Source organism: Phaethon lepturus, unplaced genomic scaffold (genome assembly GCF_000687285.1).
Source record: "Phaethon lepturus isolate BGI_N335 unplaced genomic scaffold, ASM68728v1 scaffold14435, whole genome shotgun sequence".
In the NCBI taxonomy this organism is placed as follows: Eukaryota; Metazoa; Chordata; class Aves; order Phaethontiformes; family Phaethontidae; genus Phaethon; species Phaethon lepturus.
In genome coordinates this window covers 33,921-57,205 of record NW_010540035.1, presented here as the reverse complement: position 1 = coordinate 57,205, position 23,285 = coordinate 33,921, and the positions used below count along the sequence as shown (strand labels likewise).

The window sequence follows — 23,285 nt, the reverse complement described above, 5'->3', positions numbered from 1 at the left end:
TCAGTGTATATTGTACGGCCAGAGATGCAGTTAGTCGATACTTACAGGAAAGAATCAGACAATTTAAAAGCCTCTTTAAATTGGTTATGGTCATGCCTTAAGTGGTTCAGTAAATTTAGCTTGTGACTATACAGTATGAGTTTCTCAAGGAAAACAACCTAACAATGCTACAAACCCTGGGAATATTGTAACCACAGTAGTATGCTAAATGTTTAATTAAATTTTGTCCATTTTAGCCATATGTAGCTGTTATAATTTCTGGGTGGTTTTTTTTTGTTTGGTTGGTTTTTTTACTTCTAGCAATATGGACTTGTTATATTACTGGGCAAAACACGCTAATGACGAATTTGAACCCTCTGTAATTAGTGCAATGTGTGCAACTCACGGATGTCTTAACAGATTATCAGATTAAGGAAATAATTTGCTAACAGTGCCATGTGATCTCTTTTCAGCTGACTGCACAAGTCACTTAAGATTATTAGGTGTTAAATATACAAAAACCGTGACATTGATCTTTCCAGTGGGTGGCAAGCACAATATCTAATCTCTGCAGTTGCTTGAAGCTCTATTTCTAGGTTTTCCTTACAAAATGGCTTGCTTTGAAGTTAAACAGACCTTACAAGGAAAACTTCTTTGAGCCAATCTCAATCTAAATAACGCAAAGCAGAACTCATCTTCTGACATCAATAAGCAGAAGTCTTTGGGATCATAAAAGGAAATAAATCAATGTAATTTTACAATACCAGGTACTTGTGCAATGAAGCTAGTCTGGCTAGCTCCTCTTGCCTACACGTTTAGCACAGCTGGCTGCGCCGCAGACCACAGGGTCCGTTATGACCCTACGGAGAAGTGGAGCTTCGCAAGAGCTTTCGTTGCTCCTGTTCCACGGAGAATGGGACTGCCGTAACAACTAGACACCTCCTCCCTTTGAAGTCACTGGGAATCTGAGTGGGCTTTCGGAGTAGTCCCTCTGCAATACCAAGAGTTATCATTTTTTGAGCCAGGTATTGTCACCCAAACCAACTCAACACAGTTCGTCCCCTGGGGAGCCCACAGGAAGGAGCCAAGAGGTTAGATTCTGCTCATTGAGATTTTTCACATCAGTGAGAAAGTCTTTCCCAGATCCTATGTGCCTCCATAAAAATATGCTTACATTTTTTTAAACCTGGCCTTGAGTCAAGGTCCCTTAATAAATTATTTAAACAGAAATATGTACATAATGCTTTAAGCTAAAATATTTACATTTTACACTAAAAATGTCATGCTGCAAAGGATTATTGAACAGTGGCAATTACTCTGCTTCATTAAATATGTCTTTGAAACATGCTAACTTAGAAAAATGTTAATATTTGGATGCATGTTGGTTAAAAGCAGACTGCAGAAGTGGAACTCATAGTCCAAAGTGGGGATATGAAGATAAACCTGAATTACTGACATAGGTGCTGTCCCAGAGTGGTAGCTCTCTTCCTCCAAAGGAAACTCCCATCACCTGGGAGTATCCACAGGCAGAGAGATTTGGACCCTCAAGGACATTTTTTTGTGTGATGATGACCTCATGCGGTTTATTACAAAAGAATTTTGTTCTGTTATTCAAAACGGCGTGGAGGGGAGAAACTTTTCCAACTACGACAGTATCAGTACAGCCATTTTTCATTCAAGACAAGATAGAGGAATAGCCGCAACTTTGATAAGCCACAAAGAAAATGTCAATGCAATTGAAATTTTATCCCTGCACCACAGCAATAGCAAATGCACAACCAGCAATGCCAGCTTCATCTACCCAGCAGATCTGTACTCCAGATCATGTTGAAGTATGGAGAGAAAACTTCTGAGTAACTGCGCAACGCCACAAACAAAAGTGTTGGCACCATGCGATGGTTCCCATGCTAGCTGGGCCTCTACTGTTTTTGCAGGAGCTGCGAGTTTTACAAATTTTGTGTGAGTTATGGCTGACCTGTTTCTACGGCACTGGAGAAACAACTGCAGTAAATACAAAGATAATTACCATTCCTTTCCAGCAGAGAGCAAAATTATGGCCCTTTGCGCAGGCCCGTTCCACAGTTTATCTCCTATTCAACAGCTACCACAAAAATTGATAGGCAGTGAGACGCCAAAAGCAGAGTTGCTGGAGGCGCTTCAACAGCACCTATGAACTGAGCTGATCACAGTCAGAAATGGTTTACAAGGAAGAAGTTTTTTACAATGAGGGTGGTGAAACCCTGGCACAGGTTGCCCAGAGAGGTGGTGGATGCCCCATCCCTGGAAACATTCCAGGTCAGGTTGGACGGGGCTCTGAGCAACCTGGTCTAGTTGAAGATGTCCCTGCTCACTGCAGGGGGGTTGGACTAGATGACTTCTAAAGGTCCCTTCCAACCCAAACTATTCTATGATTCCGTGGTTCGCTAATTAGTGAAAAAAATGGTGACTATCAACTGTTTCAGATTCTACAGGGCAAATTGTGTTAATTATGTTGAAAGTGTATTGCAGAAGAAAAGACAAACCAACTCCTCCCTAAAAGCAGGTTGTGCCTTGTCTACTGTTATTTTTAGCACAGCTACATGTGGACTCACAAGCACTCCCCACCAGCTTTCTTCCAACCGTACCTTTGCGTAAAAAGCAATGCCTTTTCAGAGTAGAGCTAGGTTCAGAGTCAGGATTTCTGGAAAAGCTATCCTAGAAATGTACTGCGCTCCAATATGATTCTCCTTTACAGAAAATGGGATCACCAAGTATCATTAGAAATAGCTAATCTGCTGACTTTCTCTCAAATTCAGCCCTCTTGTACGCAATTATGATTACAATGTGTTCTTGGATGTCTTTGGGTTTTTTTTTTTTTTTTTTGTTTTCTTTAATTAAAATTGTCCTTGGTGGAAATCGCTTCTCATTGCACAATACGCCAGACAAAGGAGCAAGTTCCCTTCTCCACAGGCTTTTCACTGACATTCAGGCACAGGCCCCCGATCCTGGACACTAGTCAAGGAATATTTGTTATAAACTACAGATGAGGATGCAAAGGTGGAGCAACACCACATTTGCCCTGTCCTGGTCCTGCATCCAACGCTCTGTTAAGATGCTTTTGCAGCTGTGTTTGCTCAAGAGACCACAGGAGCAGCTGAGGGATTCCCTTGCTACAGCTTCCCTCTCACAGCCACTTCCCCAGATCAAAGAGTGGGGATTTGCCAGGCTGTTACGGAAGATCCTGGCAAAGACCCACTGGCAAAGGGCCACAGTGCCACGGTAAAACCAACAGGACTAGCTTATGGTCCCTCAGTTGCCTATGGTTTTAATACAGAAGTCATTCATAAGTATAACTATACAGGTAGAAAAAATTCCTTGCTTGTATCCTAAGATATGACATTTTAGTTTGCTGTAAGATCTGGAAGAAGATATACGGCCACTACGTTTGAATCGAAGTGACATTCTCAGACATAAAAGGGTGTCAATATGCAAAAAGGGAGAGCTTCCAGGAAAAAAATGAAGGAAATCTCAATGAAACATACCTCTGATGAGTATTCTGTTTCCAGACAACACCAATTCTCTTATATATCATAAATGATATATAAACATATATATAGATGTAGTATATTCAAAGAATACTGCAATAAACTACCAAAAGGTGTTTAAACTCTGATCTTGAGGTGCTTCTCTAAATAGGAGATAAAGGACATGTTCTTTTGTAGGTGTGAGTTTGCGTAGGTTCATGGCAGCATATGCTAGCAGACTGTCTTCCCTAAAACCTTTAATACAATATGCAAAGTTGGAATAGGGAAGATCTATGAAAACAGACATTGAATTAACCTTTTGATAGCCATCCAATTTCTTACCAGCAATGATTCATTCTGGGCCAGATTTTCATATCAGTTATACGAAAACAAATCCAGAGTGACCCCATTAAGTTAATTCCTCTATAATATTTATGCCTCAATAATTGTGGTTAGACTCACGAATCTATTTCCTGGCCTGTGTGACCACATCTTTGACAGGTATAAATTGGTGTTGCTCCACGAAGCCAGCATAACTACGCCAATTTAAACCAGTTAACAATCCAGCCTGCGACATTAACAACTAGCAAATGGTTTTAGGACCAGCAGCCAGCTGTCTAGACTTCTGGGCTACAAATATGACATGGGCTTTTTACACTGATGAGGTTTCCTTTAATGGAAGATAAATTAGTTGTGGGTTCCTTTTCTATTCGGAAATAGCATAGGCATCACACAGAAATCCTGAAGCAGGATAAATTAAGTCAGGTTCCTGGAGAGAGCTGTAATTTAAATGAAAGTCTTTCAGTCACGTCAAATATACTCTTCAATTAGCACTCCTCTATTCAGGCAGAATAGGAAACAGGGACAGAAAGTTCAAAAGGCCTTTCTACATACCTGGTTTCAGAGAATGTGCCTCTGAGCAAGGCAACATGCTTAGATTGAAAGCCACCAGTGGTGCCAGATCTAGGACTGATCCCTGCAGTCTTACCTGGCATTTTCTACTGGACAGCCAAGGTTAGACAAATACGAGCAGCAAAATCAGAGGAAGAAAGGTCAGTAGCTCTTGGCCCTCCCAGTGTCAAAATACACGTGTGGAAATAGCCTTCCTTTAACTGAGTGCCCTGAAAATCAGCTGGGCTCTGCAAACACAGCTCTCACACCAGGAGGTGGGAATCTGTGATAGAAATTTAGCAATTCCCATCATGCTGCATGAACCAGCACAAAAGCCAGCTTACACTCCCACAACTGCTCTCCAGAGCAAGAACAAGAGTTGCTCAACTGCGCAGGAGCTGGAGCACTTAAAGGAGTATCACCTGCTACCACATACTCACATTCCTGACGAGATTCACAGTCTGTGGCTACAAACGTGAACCAAAGCTTCTGCCAAAGCCTCCCAACCAAAATGTAAAATTACAATGTGCATTAAAACAACGCAACCTTGTATTTCTGGTTCTTGGCTCAGCAGTTTATCTGGCAGAACTTGTGCAGCGTATTTCTCAGGTTTCCTTATTAGTTTCCCAATCCTTTGCTCACATTATATGTGCCCCTTTTAGAGGACAACTGCCAGGTAACTCTGATCATCTAAATGTATCCTTGGATTTGGGATCAATACCTCCTGTGGTATCAGAAGACAGGCATGTCCAGCTGAGGGGAATGAGAACTGACAGCTGAAAAGCAGATGCAGCTCACGATACTGACATGGCACCTCTCCTTCTCAAAGCCCAGTCTCATGCAAGAATTAAACAAAGAGCACAAGTTCAATATTTGAATTATTTCAACTTGAATAATTTAGGCCAGGATTTTCAAGGCCCTCTAGGGGTGAGATGCCCGGGTTTTTTTTAAATTAATTTTAATGGGAATTGGGTATCCAAATCCCCCAGAAAGCTTTGAAAATCTAAACCTCAATTGTTATTAGAAACCCAAGTAAAAAATTAGCCCTATTCATGTTCCCAAAGAAGTCAAGAGGACTTTTGTACTGACATCAATATGCACGTGATTTTTTTTCTAAAATGCCTTCTTTTTCTTTTTTTTTCTTCTGGATAGGACTGAGTTAACATCAGGGACACCATTAAATTCCTCCTGTAACCAGTGCTCTCATAGTTCCTTTCCTTTCAAGTCTAATTCTGTATTTATGTTTTTTCTATTCAATACGGGGAATAGGGAAGAATTTGTGTTTTACTGGGATTATTTTACTTTGACTCTTTTGGTACAATTACAGTTTTTAATGGATTGGAACGCCACTCCAAGTAACTTCCTCATCCTGTGTAATACTTATTTGGGTTTATCCTTTATGAAACAAATAGTGATGCTTTCCACCCATATAAAATGCTGTCGCTACCAGAGACGCCACATAAGACCCCTGATCCCACTGGATACATATCTGTTTACATCAGTGGAGGATCTGTTCCTACAATTTTACATTGTGGCATCCTGTTACTCTAGGCCATTTTTTCCAGCTTTAATAGTGAAGAAATTAACAAACTAAATTATTCTGAGCTACCAAGTCACTAAGAAAACCGTACATCATTGTCAGCCTTAGGTGGAAATAAGCTAACTTCTTTTTGATGCCAGCAGACAGTGTCTATATATGGCTGGTTACTGGGCTTGGTGCTTCGTAACTTGCCTTGGAGCAAACCAGAAGTGACTCCATGAAAAAGATGAGTCTTCACCCAATGCTTCTTTTCATAAGATCCCCTGGGGACAGAGACAACATACATCACAGCCTGTGGTCCTCTTTCAGTGAGCATCAGGCTCCTGGAGTGGTTGCAATTGCTCTGTGTTCACTGGGGTTACTCCTGATTTGCAGCATCCATACCAGAAAGAAAACCAGCCCTGAGGCCACACTCAGATTAGAGATTAATGTCCGATGCCAATCAAAGGTCTCAGTTTCCTCAGCCTCTGGAAAAAGGAGTACTTGGACACAGCTCTCAACAGCTCGTTCCATCTCTGGTACTGTTACTGCCAGCTCTCTCACTCACTAATCAAAGCAATTACGCTGGCCAAAATCACCTAATTCCAAGGTATTTATAAGCGTAAGTAACTGAAGTATTTTCCATGGAAGGACACCTTTTCTCTTGTATTAACATACATAAATGCAAAATAATAACACTATCTTTCTTCCTCTTGGATGTCATTGGTGTCTTAGTAAGTGGATGTATTGTACTATGTTTCTGGACCTTGAACTTTATAACCCTTCCTTTCTACATCATTACATCTTGTTTAAATTAGCATATTTCAACCATCTTCCTCCTTTGTTTTACTCTTTCCATATTAGTAAAACACATCTTTGGCATCCAGTGCAGCATACATCCTTTCAACAATGCATCAGCTCAGATTAATGCATTGTAATGTCATTATTAATTCAGTTCTACATGGTCATTTTTCATGTTCTGTTGAAGACAAAAGCAAACAAACAAAAATACAATTCATTCCACACTGTCATCCCTTTGTCCTGACCAGAACAACTCGATCGTGTTGAAGAAGGCATGAACCATATCAACCAAGACATGAAGGAGGCCGAGAAAAATTTAAAAGATTTAGGGAAATGCTGTGGCCTTTTCATATGTCCTTGTAACAAGTAGGTACTGGGTACCGGCTCTGCTATGTGGTGTCAAGTTTTTTGTCACAGTGAATGTCTGAAGTTTTTGTCTTTTTTTTCTTTGTCCTTTTCCATCTGCTTCATTCTGTGGGGATAAAATACTTGTGTTTAATCAGAACAACTGGAACGCATCGAAGAGGGAATGGACCAAATCAATAAGGACATGAAAGAAGCAGAAAAGAATTTGACGGACCTAGGAAAATTCTGTGGTCTTTGTGTCTGTCCATGTAACAAGTAGGTGCTGCCTGCCTCATCTCTTTGAGCACTTAAGGCTGATCCCAAAGGCCTTGTGAAGCTCATCCTTGCTAGGCACATGGACAGGATGAGCATGTGGCATGCAGAAAGAACGATTCTGGTTCAAATGCATTCATCTCATAGCATAGACAACTGACTGGGAATTACCTGTAGATGCATTAAAATCAGGCATACTGCAGTGAAAGCTTCACTGTCGACACCCTTTAACGGTAAAAGTTTCAACATTTTACACAAAGTGTACTGAATGGTTCCATTTTCCAGCGAACAAAAACACTGCGGCTACCTTATTCCTGGAGACCCTAAATTTTGAAACATATTTTCACAAACAAGTTTAATAAACAAAACAAAACAAAAAGCTGGAAAAAATGCAGAAGAAGTTGTAATAAACATTATTCAAAATTATGGATGAAAACCACACCTTTTTTCATTGTTCAACAGAAATAGTCCTTGACGAGATCTTGAAAAAAACATGACATTTCACAATTGGAACCCAACTTGAAATGGTTTTCATCCTGCCACGGGCAACAAATTTCAAAAAACCTGAACATGCCAAATTTCTCTCATTTGGGTAGCACGTACACTAAGCAGAAATGTTGAAATGCATCGAATTTGCTTGCATGCCATCACACTTGAACGAAACCGTCCTCCAAGTAATGCAAAGCTTGTTTTAAATGCCAAATGAAACTGTGATGTACGGTTATGCCGGTGTAGGAAATAGGGGACAAAGTGGACCAACTAGAATTCCTTGAGGAATGGCAAATCCTGCATGCAGTGAGTAAGCATACAACCAGGGTACAGTGAAAAGATACGTAAATAGTTGGCCAGAGATTGTGCAGGAAACAAAGCAGAGTGCAGTGGTTCTGTAGTATTATACTCCCTTCCTGCTTGGCACAGATACTTTGTTCACAGCCAGGGCCTGATCCTACCATGATTATCTAGACCAAAGGAAAGACCGTTGTCATGGAGTTCAGTGGGTATTTTGGCAGAAGTCAGAATGGTAGGACTGAGTTTCTGCCTTATCACCATTTATTTTGAAGTTAATTCCCTTGGGACACAAGGCAGATACTGCTTCAGCTTTAAAAAAAATCAATTTTGCTCCCGTGTACCAAGCCATGAATACTTTGCTGGGGTAGACATTTTGCCCAGAATATGTGTACTATTGTTTTGGTGTGCACAATGGGAGAGAGGCAAAAAGGAACAGAAAGAGTTACACACACACACACACACACACACACACACACACACACAGAGCCTTTGTCAGCAGGATTGCCTGCAGCTGGTATCAGCTCTGATACAGGCTTTAGCCTTGCTGTCCTGCACAAGAGGACCCAGTGCAGAAGACCTGCGGGTGCAAGAGTATGCAGCAGAAACTTTACATGTCCCACACTCTAAAAGCTGTTGCAACTCAAAGAGGAACACTCTCCTGGCTTGCTCCTCCCAGAGAAACCTGGCATAACGCCCACATTAAAAGTTCACCCTTGAAATACAAAAAGTTCCAATATATTTTGCAGGAGCCATCATTTTTTAGAGGAGCTTTAATATTCTGTACTTTAATATTCTGGAAAGGCTGCTCAGAACTGACATCCAGTTCTGTGACATGGATGGGGTTAGCACCTGAGACACAGCCTTAAAACATCTACCACTTCACTACGATTGCAGTATCATGAAATCAATAGATGCAAGAACAGAAGATACTGCATGCATTTGATGTGGGGGATGTTCATTTTTAAGGGTGTCTCTTCCCTGTTTTAAGGCAGTATTCTGACCTGTGTAGTCTGCGGGCAGATTTCATAAACCAGCATTGTTAATCAGTCAATGTGTTCAGAAACAAAGAATGGATGAACAATGCTTTTAGAGACTGTTCCTTGAATCACTATGCCAGGACTCAACCAGTATGAATAAGATGATATTCTGAAAAGTGGAACGAAGGAGAGAGAGAAATCCATACCGTTCTAGGCTTCAGTATCACCATGATCCCCTAATGCTCTTCTGGCTGGTGGTAGATTAATGGCTTATATTTTAAAAAGATTAAGCGTTTCACACATAAATATACTCTGATATACAGAGTAAACACAACTCTGTGAGCCTTACCAAAACGTAAGGCTTGATCCTACATTCATAGGAGACCCAAAATGCCCATGGCATGAAACTTTGACCAGACTGCATTCAAAAGGACAACTGCTATTGGCCGTGTGCAGACCCAGATTCCACCTGTTGACTTTAATGGGAAGTCCACAAGAAAACAGAGATCAAGATCTGGATGTATAAAATCATTCACCTCAAAGACAGAGATTGTCTCGCTCTCAAAGATGCACAGGTCTACAGAACAGGCAAAAATCTGTAAATGTATGTGCAATGTGCAGCAAGAGAACTACTTTCTCTCATTTCTAGGAACACCAAAGTTGATGTATAGATTCAGAGAGCTAAGAACAAACAAGCCAACCACCACCTTTCTAAGTCTTCAAAAACTTTAATAGGAAAAGTAGGAAAGATCCTCTTTTCATCTACATTTTAATTTTACATTGGAGCATGTAACACCTCTTCAGGCTCAATAGAAACCAAGCGGCTTCAGGGGGCATGGAGAGTATGTAACACCAGAGATGCATTTGTTGTGCCCTTTCCCAAATCCCCCAGAAGCACGTTCGGTTTCTCCCCCAAAATCCAAGCCACGGGCTGTTCATATGACCGATTGGAGTTGACCAAAGAACAGGGAAACCGTGGAGATTTGTAGTTCCCGACAGCTTTGTTGGAAACTGCTCCATTTACAGAATAAAATCAAGAACTTACAACTACAGACCCCAAACACTCACACTCTCCTGTTAAAGTGTTCAATCTCATCTGACGACCCCAATGACAGCAACTCTAAATATGCTCCACATGCTAACCTGTCACTGAAGGTATGCCTGGATTTTAATTTTCTATCCATGGCAGCTCAGTCAAAAATGGCTCTCTGAAAGCTAATGTAACTGTCATACACAACAAATATAACAAGCTGCTAGGCTATTTTAAAGTCCTGTGGTTTAAAGCTCCTGAAGGAAGTGATGATCCATTTTTGCCTGTGTCTTGCTTATTGTGAAGGCTGTTACTGCTGATGCATTAAGAGTATGATGAACTATTGGGGCAACTGTGCTTAGTGAGAATGCTTCACTTCTTATTCATGCCTGTAGCTGGTGCATGAAGAAAAATGTAGAAAAATTTCCCTTTCTGATGCTAGATTGCTCGTACCTTTTCTCCTGCACTCATTTCACTTCTGCCTATTTTACTTTTTGTCTCTGTGGACAAAGGTTTGTACATCAACTGTCGATGTATGATTACTATTTTCAAGTACCGATATATTATTTGAAAAATCTAACAAACCCTATGAATTTTATGATAAAATCATCCCCAAATCACCTTGGTAAAGGTTAGTGGCTTTAAATGCCTATTATGCCACATACATGTTAAAAACCATCAACAGAAGCTCAACCTTCTGCATGGTAAAATGTTAAAACCTAGCCAAATCCATTTTTCTCTAAAAGGGTGCGTTGCTGTGATGTGATGTACACACTACAGTTGGCAGTTCTGTTTTTATGTCTGTCTGCCAGTACGTTCTCTGTGTTTGATGTCAAAATGTATGTGTCACTGAAATGAAACAATGTTTTCTATTTATCTGTATTTCTTCACTACTTTTTTCTTTTTCCTTTTTTTCTTCTCCTTCTTTCTGGAAACTAAGTCAACATGCAAAAACCTGTGTGCAGTGTTGTAAACTTGACAATTGCAATTCACCCTATTGGAACAAAACCTCTGACCATCACAGTTGTTGTGGCAGTAAAGTAAAAAAAACAAAACCCAAAACCATCCTTTTATTCAGGGTTATGATATATCGGTATACAATCAATGACCTTCTACCTGAAAACTCATTTGCTTGATTCAGCTTTTAGCTTGGAGAAGTAAAGATTTTTGCATTTGTCCTTGTCCACTTGATGCTTTGTTACTCATCATCTTTTTTGCATAGGCTTAAATCAAGTGATGCTTACAAAAAAGCCTGGGGCAATAATCAGGATGGTGTTGTAGCCAGCCAGCCTGCACGTGTCGTAGATGAACGGGAGCAGATGGCCATCAGTGGTGGCTTTATCCGCAGGTGAGCCTTTTTATCCACTGTTTTCTCTCTTCTCCTCATCACTGATATATTTAGATTTCTTCCATATGGTCATGAGTTTTGTGATGCTTGTTAACCCCTTCAGTGGTGCTGGGTAAATGCGATGGAGCCAGTGTTTTCCAACAAGTGGTGGGTGCTCAGATTTAGGTTGACGACGATTGAAACAGGTACTAAAGGCTCACTGAGTCCACTGACTTCCCCTTGCCCTGTAGGTGCTTGTCTGAGCTAGTGCAAAGGATGGTTACGTTGCCGGAAACCCTGGAAGTAAGGGTCTTAGCCCTAAGAACCAGAAGATGCTTGAAAACGTGGCCTTAAACCTTCCTCCTTGAGACTGCCCAGATTTGGGCAATAATAAAATAGAAATAATATCTGTTTATTTATTTCATAGCGGCGATGTGAGGTTGCAGACTGTCACAGCCAGTCAGTGCTGTCCTCTGCACTCCAGCTCCCTGGCATGAACAATGCACTTTTCCTGGGGGCCTTATTATGACTCTCATTAATGACAGTTGTCAAATGCCTCAGAAATGAAGTGTCAGATAAATACTAGTTTATTATTATTGTTATGTCTCAAGATATGTAGTGCTCATTATCCATGCTTGCCAGAAGATGTACCAAAGCATCCAGCACTCCTGCCTCAGGCTCCCTGCCAAAGCACCGAGCCAAGTGCAGATCCTGATGCACAATTTTAACTAGAGGTACACCACTTCCCTGCTCGTGACTATCCAAAAAACCTCACTGAACGGGGAGTGATGCCCCATTCCTCAGCTGCTGTAAAGCCACAACTATGGAGAAACATCGATGCTTTACTGGCAAGCCCTGTGCACTCACATGAAAGCCAGTTTGAAACACACAGCTATATGAACGGCAACTAAACTGCAAACTTCCAACAATACATAGGGATCCAGCGATAAGTCCCTACTGATTACAGTGCTTATAGAGCATGTATTTAGATGACAATGCTATCAGCTGAATGGATAAAGGCATACCAGTAAGGCAAAGCTTTGATCTCTGAAGATTAAGGACACTGGATTAATAAGTAATTATCTTTCCAAAAACTATTATCCACTTACTTTTTTGGCTGCTGTGATAAAGGGAAACCAGTGTGATAGAAACAATGCTGTCATGCAACGTGGAATGTGGGATGGAGTTGCCATTTAAGTTTGCTGGCTCTGCCATTCACTTTTTTTTTTATTATTTCTGGATGGCAGCCCCACCAAAACGAAGGCTGGGGCATGGTAACAGAATAGCAAGTGAAGGGCTACACCGTAATCGTTCTGCAAATAGCCTGTGGCACCCTTTTGGCAGCTACATGAACACAAATTGCACAAGAGGCTCAAAGTAGTGATTTTCCGATTGGGACCCATAGACCTTGCTTTTCCCAGTGTCAGTCACGACATGCTTGTCCAGTCACTGGAGAGTTGAACTGGGCCTTGGCTCAAGCACAAGTTTTTTTTCTTCTAAAAACCACGCAATTGAAAAAGACAGTGCTAGGAATAATAATGTGAAGGGTCTTTACTAAAGCCAAGAAAGCTGAGAGAAGCTGCTTCTGTCATTTACCAGAAATACATTTAATTACATAGGATGTTAGGTCAGGATTTTCACAGCTGAAGCAGCAATTCCCCAATATTTCAGTGATCCCAAGCGCATGAGGACCGGACAGTATCCATTAGCTACTTGTAGTTCAAGGAGGGGAGCTGGCATAGCTTCAATTCCACCACCCTGCAGCATTTCCCACATACTCAAACCACACACAGGTCCAAATGGAGCAGCCTTTCATTCTCTGAGAAGGACCATCACTAGCAGAGGGGTGCGGTACGTGATACAGACAAGCTCAGACAGCAACACTTCTAGGGGCAGCAGACACAAGCAGTATAAATGGAGCAGTGATGAACCCAGACAATTAACCCCAACATCCAAAAAAAGCATGTCATGTTTTTCAGGCTAGCTACTTATCAATCCCTTTTCTTCAAAGCTGAGCACAGCAGCATGCTCCTCAGGTGACAAGCAAAGGAGGATGCAGGAGAGGTTTTGGGTAAATCAGAGTTTCAGGGGGAACCCCCTCTGTCTGTGCTTCAGAGAATTGCTTTTTTGCTCCCAGGGTAACAAACGATGCCCGGGAAAATGAAATGGATGAGAACCTCGAGCAGGTCAGCGGCATCATTGGCAACTTACGTCACATGGCCCTAGACATGGGCAATGAGATCGACACACAGAATCGCCAGATTGACAGGATCATGGAGAAGGTAAGAGCTGACATTTCTAAGAGGACCCAAAAGGGGCTGTGTTTTCCCTCCTGCAAACACAGGCTGTACATGCTGGAGTTTCTCTTCAGCTTGGTGAAGGACAAGGGACAGAAATAGCTGCTAGAACTCTTCCCTTTTCTCCCTCCAAATCCTTGGGCCAAAGCAGAGCTCGCTGCTGTGGATCTTCAGTAACCTCCAGCGCAGGTTGGGTTGAACCCACGCTGTTGGGTTTGCCAGACAACAGCTGGCAAGGGGACCCCTTAGCACAAATCAAGGCTCCTTCTGCAACAGCTTTGGGAAAGGAGAAGTTTTGCAGAACTGTAGGGCTTGGGTCTGAACACCCTGGCGCTTCCTTGCAAGTTTTAAACCTTCCTGGACTTTCCCTTCCCTCAGAAACTCCATGTACAATTCAGAAATGGATCACCTGTTCGGAGGACCAGTCCCAAAAAGACGATGAGGATTTATTAAGCAAGGCTTTGCCATATGGTAACAGTGCAGCCACTCTTGTGCTGCCTGCTTATAACCACATTAGGACAGAGATTTACCAGCTCTTTTACTGTGTGTATATATATATGTGCGTGTAAAACTGGGCCCCACATGGTACCAGTGAAATACAAAAGCTCAGCATTACTATTGCAAAATCACCATCTAAAAAGGCAGAGCGCACCATTCCAGTGACAGACCTGCATTGCAGATTTCTGAAGCAGATAGCAGCACCCTCCAAACCCAGCTGGGAACTCACTGCCATCCTCAGATCCCAAGATCTGCAAGCCATCTGCATTCATACTGGCAGAACTCCAGACACAGGCACAGCCAGGCTGAAGTGACATAAGAGGCTAGATCTTCATCTGGTGTAAAATCAATACAACGCTCAAATTCCGCTGAGATTTACACAACTTGAGGATCTAACCCAAGGACTTATATATGCTGCTTAGAGTTAATTCTGACCTTAAGTGGTAGAGCTTGTACTCTGGAGCCTTCTTACACGTGCAAGCCTTCTCACACGAGCAGGATGCCCATGCCTATTTTTCATGTCAATTAAGTACATCAGAGCCTAGTAAAAAAAATAAAAGAAAATACTACACTGATGGATTCACTCAGATAACTTTCCTTATTAAAGTTATATTCCAGAGAGAACTGGATGAAGTATATATTGTCTTAAAGGTGGGAAGTTCATCTCTGACAGAGAGACAGTCACATAACATAGTGAATAACAAATGCACATGGCTTTGCATCGGTCAAAAACGTTTTGTTTTATAAAGCTGCATCTTTTAGTTTGACTGCATTGGAAAATGCACAGTATTACTGTGATGCCATTCAGCAGCATTTCATATTTCTGGGAAAAATAGAAGCATGTGGGGGAAGGATTTACTGTTGTTATTCATATGAAAAGCACTACAAAGCAGCACATCTATCTATATTGCGAGAAGGGACTGGAAGATTATACAGCCTACATCATAACTACCTTTAAATAAGAAGTCTAGGACATATTTTCTCAGAGCAAGTATGAGGACATGCACGTTATGAGGACATTACACGTTACCAGCTACCCTACTCATGACAACATAGTGGCAGGAGACATGTCCTGTGGACGGAAATCGGCTGTGTCCTATCCATGCCTGCAGGATACTATCACAGACTAGAGCAAGCCTAACAAGTCACTGTTCTCCTATCAGTTCAGGCTTGCAAATATCTGGATTTTGAAAACATTGAACAGGCCCTTTGTGCAAATGAAGCACCTGGGCCAAACCTCTAGGCAGTGCATGCTGAGAGCCATTGGCTATTTGAGGGACTGGCCTTCATGTGGTCTGCTTACGGAGTTGGGCATTTCATGCAGCAATAGAAAAACAACAGTGCAAGCTAATGTGATTCATTAAATCCAGCCTCACAGGCAGGCCTTGGTCAGGCAGAGCCCTTTGCTAAAGAACAGTGACACATTTCTGAAAGGTGGACTTGCCGTGTACACAGAGGAGTTGTCATGAAAGCAGCACTAAAGCAAGACAGTCTTCAGTCTTAGTGAAAATCTGCCAAAATTCTCACAGTAAGGACACATAGTAATGGGATACTAGAAAAAGAAATACAATATATTAGGAAAACTCCTCTATAAAAGACCGAAATGACGGTGAGCCAGATAATACTGAAACCACAAATGCATGCGCATCCATTTTGCAATGAACTAGGCCAAAAGACCATCGTCTCTAGCTGGCGGTGGGCACACAGCATTGCTGGAGTTGTTTTCTTTTCCTGACCAGCTGGAGCACTGTGCTTTTGATCAATTATGATCATTAGAAAGACCATTGGCTGGCACACTTTGCAAAAGCTGGGGTGCATCACAAAGCTAACCCAAATGCTCCTAAAGCATTTATGTTAAACTGGATGCATGCATCCAAACCACAGCAATCTCATAATGCAGAGGATGTAATCTGATCTATCCACAGTAATCAGGATAGCAATGAATAAAAGGCTCTAAATCTTCCCTCAGATCAGAGAGAATGGGACAAAAACTAAAATGATAATGTGATGAGTAGGTCAAATGGCCCAGATATCATCACCAAAGACCCTGGCCCTAAAATGAGCCATAAATAGGAGGCTGTGAGGAAAGTAAGAAGGGCTCAAAGCATTCTGTCTTGACCTAGGTGTGAAAGTCTGCACAAAGACTTCTACTGACTTTGATGCAACATCATCCACCAGAGTTAGACCTTAGTATCCTTATATAGGAACATTATGTTTCATCAATATTCAATCAATGTTCATGTATTTCATGACAAACACAACTGCTTCACCATTGACTAATTTTTTAGGTAGTCTTTTGGCAAAAGCACAGAAAAGCGTACTGTGGTAGGCAAGGCAACACTCATGGCTAAAATAAAGGAGTGTGGCTTATAATGAGTAGTTATGCTGATTTACGCTTGTTGAGGATTTGACACATGCTACTGTACTAAAAATACACATCTACATTGCATTTGCCAAAACCATTATGGAGAAAAGCCCAAGATATTTAAGAATGATTTATTGCACATCAGTATAACCATTTTTAAAGGATTTTTAAATGTATGTGGGAAAGTTGCTTCACCATTCTGTCTTTGCAAATTGGAGATTTAAAATAAATCTGTACAATTTGGATGCACCCCAGAGATGCGGGAACAATCGCCAAAGCTAACAAAATGCAGCCAATCAAACCACAGAAAAGAGTTTGCTATTTGAGTTCATGCTTTTAAAGCCATAACACAATTCTCACCTTTCCCACAAGTCTGATTTTAAAAATTGAAAACATTTTCTATCTGGTCCCTCTACTAGCATAAGTCGGCATAGCAACATGGGCTTGAATGGAGCTTTGCCAATTTTTGTCAGCTAAAACTATGTCTTTAGCCTCTAAAACTAACTTCTGCAGAGCTACAGAAAGCCATGGTCAAAGTGTCTTCCCACTCAGACAGAACTCCTAAACCTCCCAGTGCGTGCCGTTTTGTTAACTGCATTTTATAATCATGGCAAATGCTACCCCGTGGAAGACAGTGAAGTTAATGGTTCAGCCTACACTGGACTAAATTCCACCTTGACTGCTTCAAATAATGGTAGAATCCCTGCCTTTTCTTAATTTCTGTTTATAATGCTGCCCAGTGAGAGAGGTTACTCTGTCTTGCAACTACACTGGTGAACTTTGTTGAGAGAAAGGAATAATGGCATCACGCCTACCTACTCCCTTCCTTTCACATATAGAGCAGAGATCCAGACAGAAGTATTTTCAAAGAAATTTATCTTTGCCAGCATTCCTTACATCAGATGATCTAGTTTCCCTTCTCCAGCGATTCTCTGCACTGACCAAAATTTTAGTTTTGACTGCACTTCTGGTAAGCTAAATTAGAACAGAGTCCAGGTCCACTGAATCTTGGAGAGCACTGAAGCTTTTCACCAGTGAAATCCACGTGCACATCATCAGTTCTCATCCTCTCAACCATGACCATCAATACAGCTAGCACTATCAATAGCAGCAGATCTGGCACAGCATTTACAAGAGTTCAGTGAAGCTGAACACAAACATAAAAGCTCTACTCAAAGGCTACCTGAAGTGTCACAAAGCCAGCAAATCTGTAATTTCCTTTCCCTAGCACCACTACAAAAAACAGCTCTCTGGTATTTTCAAGCTGCTTTTTTTTTTTTTTCCTGACCTAGCCAAAACTAGAGAAAGTGTCCACAAAGCATTGTAGATGTTCTTTCTGCCCTCTATTCATCTGTTTCTTTCCTTTGTGTTTCCCTAGGCTGATTCCAACAAAACCAGGATTGATGAAGCCAACCAGCGTGCAACAAAGATGCTGGGCAGTGGTTAAATGCAGTGAAGTGCATTTCCTTTTAACGCTGTCCAACAGGGCAGTACCTTCATGCTTTTATCATGGTATTTACCTACTAGGTTTGCACACATGCACATATCAGCCCCATTGTAAATGTTGTCCTGTGTAGTTTGTCAGCTTTCCAAAAATGATACTTGTAATTATTTTTTTCTAGATATCTTTCTTTCCAAAGGTTGTACATAGTGCTGATTTGATGGCTATAGCTCACTATGATTTTTTTGGGATTTTTCCTTTCCTTGTTTCTGTTTTGGATTCCTTTCCTTTTTACCCCCCTCTCCTCATATATTTTTTTAAATGATGTTTGCTGAATGACAACACTGTTGGAATGCTAAACGTGCTGTTAACCTTTAAATATACAGTATTGTTCTTGTAAAACTGTGACATTCCACAGAGCTACTGCCATGCTCCTGTCTTTGGATATCATGATGTTTAAGCACTTAAACCTGCTGTCTTCAGTTCTTCATTGCCATTATCTGTTGTTATGATTTCATGATTAGACAATGTGGAATTATATTACTATAACAAGCATTGCACTAAAAAGTGATGTGATTTATGCATTTATGCATGAGGAATTAATAGACTTTTAGACTCCTACTTAAACAAGAATTTTCCCATGGCAGTAGCACACCAACAATGACAACAAAAGCATGCTCAGTATTCGGACTCTTTTGGGACTATGTTATACCAGCAAGTTTGCAGTTGTGCCACTTTTTTCTTGTTGATATATATATATAGTTATTAATCATGATCATTTTTTAATTATGAAAAAAAGAGGGATTTGGCACTCACCATTTAGCCATTGCCAGCAAAATAAAAGCTTGGCTGAAAACATGTCAAAGACAAAAAGAAATAAGTGTAATATATTGGGTTTGTCTGCTGCTTTTGAAGACTATCTTTTGGAGGAAACGACTACCATATGAAATGGTGCAAAGAAATGTAATTTTTATAAGGCTCTCTCTTACTAGTCGCTATCCCCATGTGGTTTGTTAACGGTACAGTTCTCTGTTGCTTACCTAGAGCTATGCACACCAAATCGCTGAGATGTTTAGTAGCTGACTTAATTAAAAATAACTAAAAAACCTAAATGAATGAACTCTAGATAAACTGTGAGCTAAATATCATTTACAGCATGTAATATGAAATTCCTTATGTCTCCTGTCAGTTTGTGAAGTGATTGACATTTTGTAGCTAGTTTAAAAATTATTAAAAATTATAGATCTCAGAATCCATGCTTGCTTTATCCATTTGTTGCCCTACGTGTCAGTGACAACTAGTTATTTGCCACTTACCTGGGGAAAGGAGAAGTGCAAAGTCTCAAGACTCTTTACAAACTGGTTCTGTATTACATGCGGGAAAATAAAGATTTCCGTTTGCAATGCTGCATAAAAGTAACTGCTCTAAAAATAGCACATTCCAGGTGAATATTGTTTTAAATAACCTGGCTTGGATTGCCAAACACCGAATCAAAATGTATTATCTTGTTGAAGGGAAAGAAAAAATGAAATAAATGTTACGGTACAGAAGGATACAGCTCCTTAGTCAATAAAATCTGTTCCTGTAGTGGATCCAGCCATGTGCTAATACACCTCTTTTCAGGGACCACTTTGAACTACAGAGTTTGTATCGTCTGCTAAGAATAATTTTCTCAAATGACTAACAACAACTAGTGTTTACTGCCAATGAAAAGTGTTATCACATTTTCCCAGGGGTTTTTTTCCTTATATGGACAAATTATAATTAACTCTGCATGAGTGACAGTTCACTCATGCGTCTCACATGGCCCTAAGTCAAAATACACAAAGAACATCAATGCTTGCATAATTAAAATCGCATGATAATGTAGACAAGCTATATTTTCTTTAGCAGCTTTTTATTTTTAGTATCTATTAAAAATTCATTTATGCAAATATTTTCCCCCACTACTTCAAACCAAAGAGTAAACTTCAAGCAAACATTCTTAATCTGCTGACCATTTCCAATCCTGTTCATCCAGGGATTCTAGTATTTATGACAGCACTGTCATTCTGCAATGTCAAAGTCTACTGAAGGAGTGCAATAATTGTATTGGAAAATGCATCAGTATGGGAATATACAAGTACAAGGATATTTGAGAAGGGCAAGTAACGTATAAGAAAGTAATGAAGATGTTAATGGAAGTATTATTCTCAAGAATGAGACAAGAATGCACCCTATCTGAAGGCGACGATACTTCCAAAAGCCATTAAAGCTGACCAAAAGTATAAGCTGTTGCTATGAAGGAAGTCACTATGTTTTGACATCTGTTTTTGTCTTGAACAAATATCAAAACGCAAACTATCAGAACTTTTTGCCAAATGAAAAGTTTAAAGGATAGAAATATTAAAATGTTTCATTGCATTTGTCTTTGTATCCTGCTCCACTGTATGCAGGGTCTCTTAGGAGCTGGCTGAAAATGACTTAAGTAAATAAGTTTAATATATTGCATTTCTTTGATGTTTTTGAAAAATGACTTTTGTAGGATTCATTATTCTTGAAATAATTCAAAGAAAGGCTCGATCTCATGCAGTTTGTTATTAGAACAATCCATTTCTCTTTCTTAAGTTTTGCACACTCCAAATCCCTGATGTAGGCAGCTGACTCAATAAAAAAAAAAAAAAAAAAAAAAAGGCCTTTTAAACAGAACACTGCCTCAGATTTGGCATTTCCTTCACCCCCACCCCCAGTCAGCCCCGGTTTCCCACGATACGCCGCAGGCCTTCCCTGAGGCTGAACAAGCACAGTGCACAGTTACCCGCTTGAGGGGCAAGGCTCACTAGAAGGAAAGGGACACAACAAGGAACTGGAATTACAACTCCCATGTGATAAAATGGTCACATAGATAGCAGAAACAATTTTTTTTCTTTTTCTGAAGGCAAAGTCTTCTTTTCCGGGTAAGAAATTGCCCTTTGCCCATGGGATATTTTCCAGTCAGTAATTTCTTTTGTCCCTGTACCAGTGCCATCTGCAAATCTATGTTTGAAAGGAAAAAAAAAAAAAAGAATACGAGGGTGCTCAAAGACACAAAGCATCATGAAATATCACTTATTTTTAGACTTTCAATACAATTTCATCAACAGTTTATAACATAGTAAAATCCTCACATTGGTGTTGGTTTGAGATGGTCATAGGTCATATTCTCAAGCGCCAAAGAACTACCCAGCCAGACTACTTAAAATTTTGATTAGAAACTGAAGTCCAACTAAAAGACAAACTTCTGTTGAATTCTACAAATCCACAATTAATGACTTCTTTCATCTCATGCATTCTCCTCCTTTTTCCTAGTCTAGGCTGGAAATGGAAATATCAAAATAATCCCAAGGAGGGATATTTGAATGTTACTCCTCAACAGAACAAAACTCATTAGTGTAATATGTCACGCAAAAAAAGTCACCTTCATTAAATACCTGGCCTCTTTTCACCAGTGAGAAACTAAGAGAGAAAACTGGAAAAGCTAAGTAAAAATCAAGGTGACTTACCTCAAAGAAACCTTAAAACTTTTAGGATGTTAATGATTCCCATCCTTAGCATAAACACACAGCTTATAAACTCAAAAGAGACTGTCACAGCTTTCCAGATTGACACAAATGCAAGAAAAGAAACTATGGATCATATACAGCAACTTCTGGTTTGATAGATCACATCTTCTGAAAAGCAGATGTACTTGATATAAGGGCACAGAGTGAAAAATAATTAATATGCCTTGAAGATTCGCTGATATTACTATATGTAACAGAAAATAATAACTCTAAAAAGCAGTGATAAGTTGGGTTTTTTTTTTTAAGAAATGTAAATTTTATTAGCTTACATGGGTTAAATGCAACACATCCTTCATTTCTGAAGAGATTAAATATGACAGAGTTTGCATGGCAAACTGTAAAGCACCCCCTTAGAGAGATGCCTGTGCCACATGACACACTTATTACAGATATACTTTAAATGTAGAAATATAGATGACAATTATTCTCCAAAATATTCTGTGTGCCACACTAGTAACTGATAACCTCCGTAGGCTTTGGACCTGAATCTGAAGAGATCGCACAAGACTTATTTGGGGGATCTAGAGGCAGACAAATCAATTCCCCTCACTTTTTTTTTTCCCCTCCCTCTTTCTTCTCCTGTGTGTACACAGGCACATATAAATCTTTTATTTTAAAGGCATTGAAAAGGGAAGAGATGAGTACTTAGTAATAAGGAAAATTATGCATGTTAGAGACAGCTTAAGTATATGCAGTGCTGCTGTGTGCGCCAGTGGGCGTAGGTATGCAGGATGTGACTGCTGTCTTCTGAGCCATTGTTGCCTTCCCAGAGAGAGATGAGGACAGCTTGTCTGGAAGTTAGTAGAACATAAATAGAGTATTTTTAAAGCTGCAAATAGCTACAATAAATGCAAACATGGGAGATAAGCTCTGCTGACAAGTTAGGGTGTTGGGCTGGTTCCATGGGGATGAGGGGGGCAGGTTCTAGCTGATTTATTTTGCAAAGCACTTGCCAAATAGTGTTGGATCCTCTCTGTAACAGCATTCAGAGAGATTATGTTTGTGTGGTAAAACATCAAGTAGTTTTAATGCATTGTGTTTCAAATGTTATTTTGTAATTAAAAAAAAAGAAAGAAAGAAAGAAACAACACAAAAAAGCCTCCCCCCAACTCCCTACAAAGGCGGCAGTGAGGAAAATCAAAGTAAATAATTATGTGGGACCATGCTGATTCCCAGACATTCAGGATCTATTCCGAGATCACTGCTGCCCATGCAAAAACTGCACATAATGGGGGTAAACAAGTTGGTCAAGCAGTGGCTAGCAGATGGAGGGGTGCTTATTTGCCTGGTAGGCTTCACAACCGCTTGCTGAAAGTGAAAAGTAGCAACTAGGGTATCAGGGCTCAGTTATTGCCTTGGTTAAAAACAGTGCTGTGGGGGGTCTTTCATGGGAGCCTTCAATCTGCCTTTTCTCCCCACCTACCAGACCACAGCTCCCTCCGCATTGCTCCTACTCCAGAGTACCCTGCCCCTCTGTCTCCTTCTCCCCTGGCTTCTCTCAGCTCTCCTCAGTCCCTCCTGCATCCCCCAGCACCTATCCAATTGCTTGTTCCCTTCCCGTTTTTCTTGTGCTGAGTTAGTCTGCCTTCAGTCCCAACGCTCATTTCACTTGCTTCACATGCCTCCACCTGTATGTTTTTCACCCCCAGGGTTTCAGTCAGCCTCTGTC

At 40.6% G+C, this 23,285-nt stretch overlaps 1 protein-coding gene across 2 annotated transcripts in view; it reads left to right on the top strand.

The window, feature by feature from the left end:
* The window catches only part of SNAP25 (synaptosomal-associated protein, 25kDa), a 30,356-nt gene extending 11,054 nt beyond the window's left edge, over positions 1–19,302 (top strand). The window contains exons 4-7 of one of the 2 annotated variants that reach the window (XM_010287333.1): positions 7,197–7,314; positions 11,330–11,455; positions 13,572–13,716; positions 17,973–19,302. In XM_010287333.1, coding sequence (XP_010285635.1) covers positions 7,197–7,314; positions 11,330–11,455; positions 13,572–13,716; positions 17,973–18,041 — 458 coding nt within the window. In that variant the 3' untranslated portion in view covers positions 18,042–19,302. Of the gene's footprint in view, positions 1–6,941; positions 7,060–7,196; positions 7,315–11,329; positions 11,456–13,571; positions 13,717–17,972 lie in introns of both variants that reach the window. The other variant, XM_010287334.1, reaches the window with a different exon arrangement.
* Positions 19,303–23,285: the final 3,983 nt, after the last annotated feature.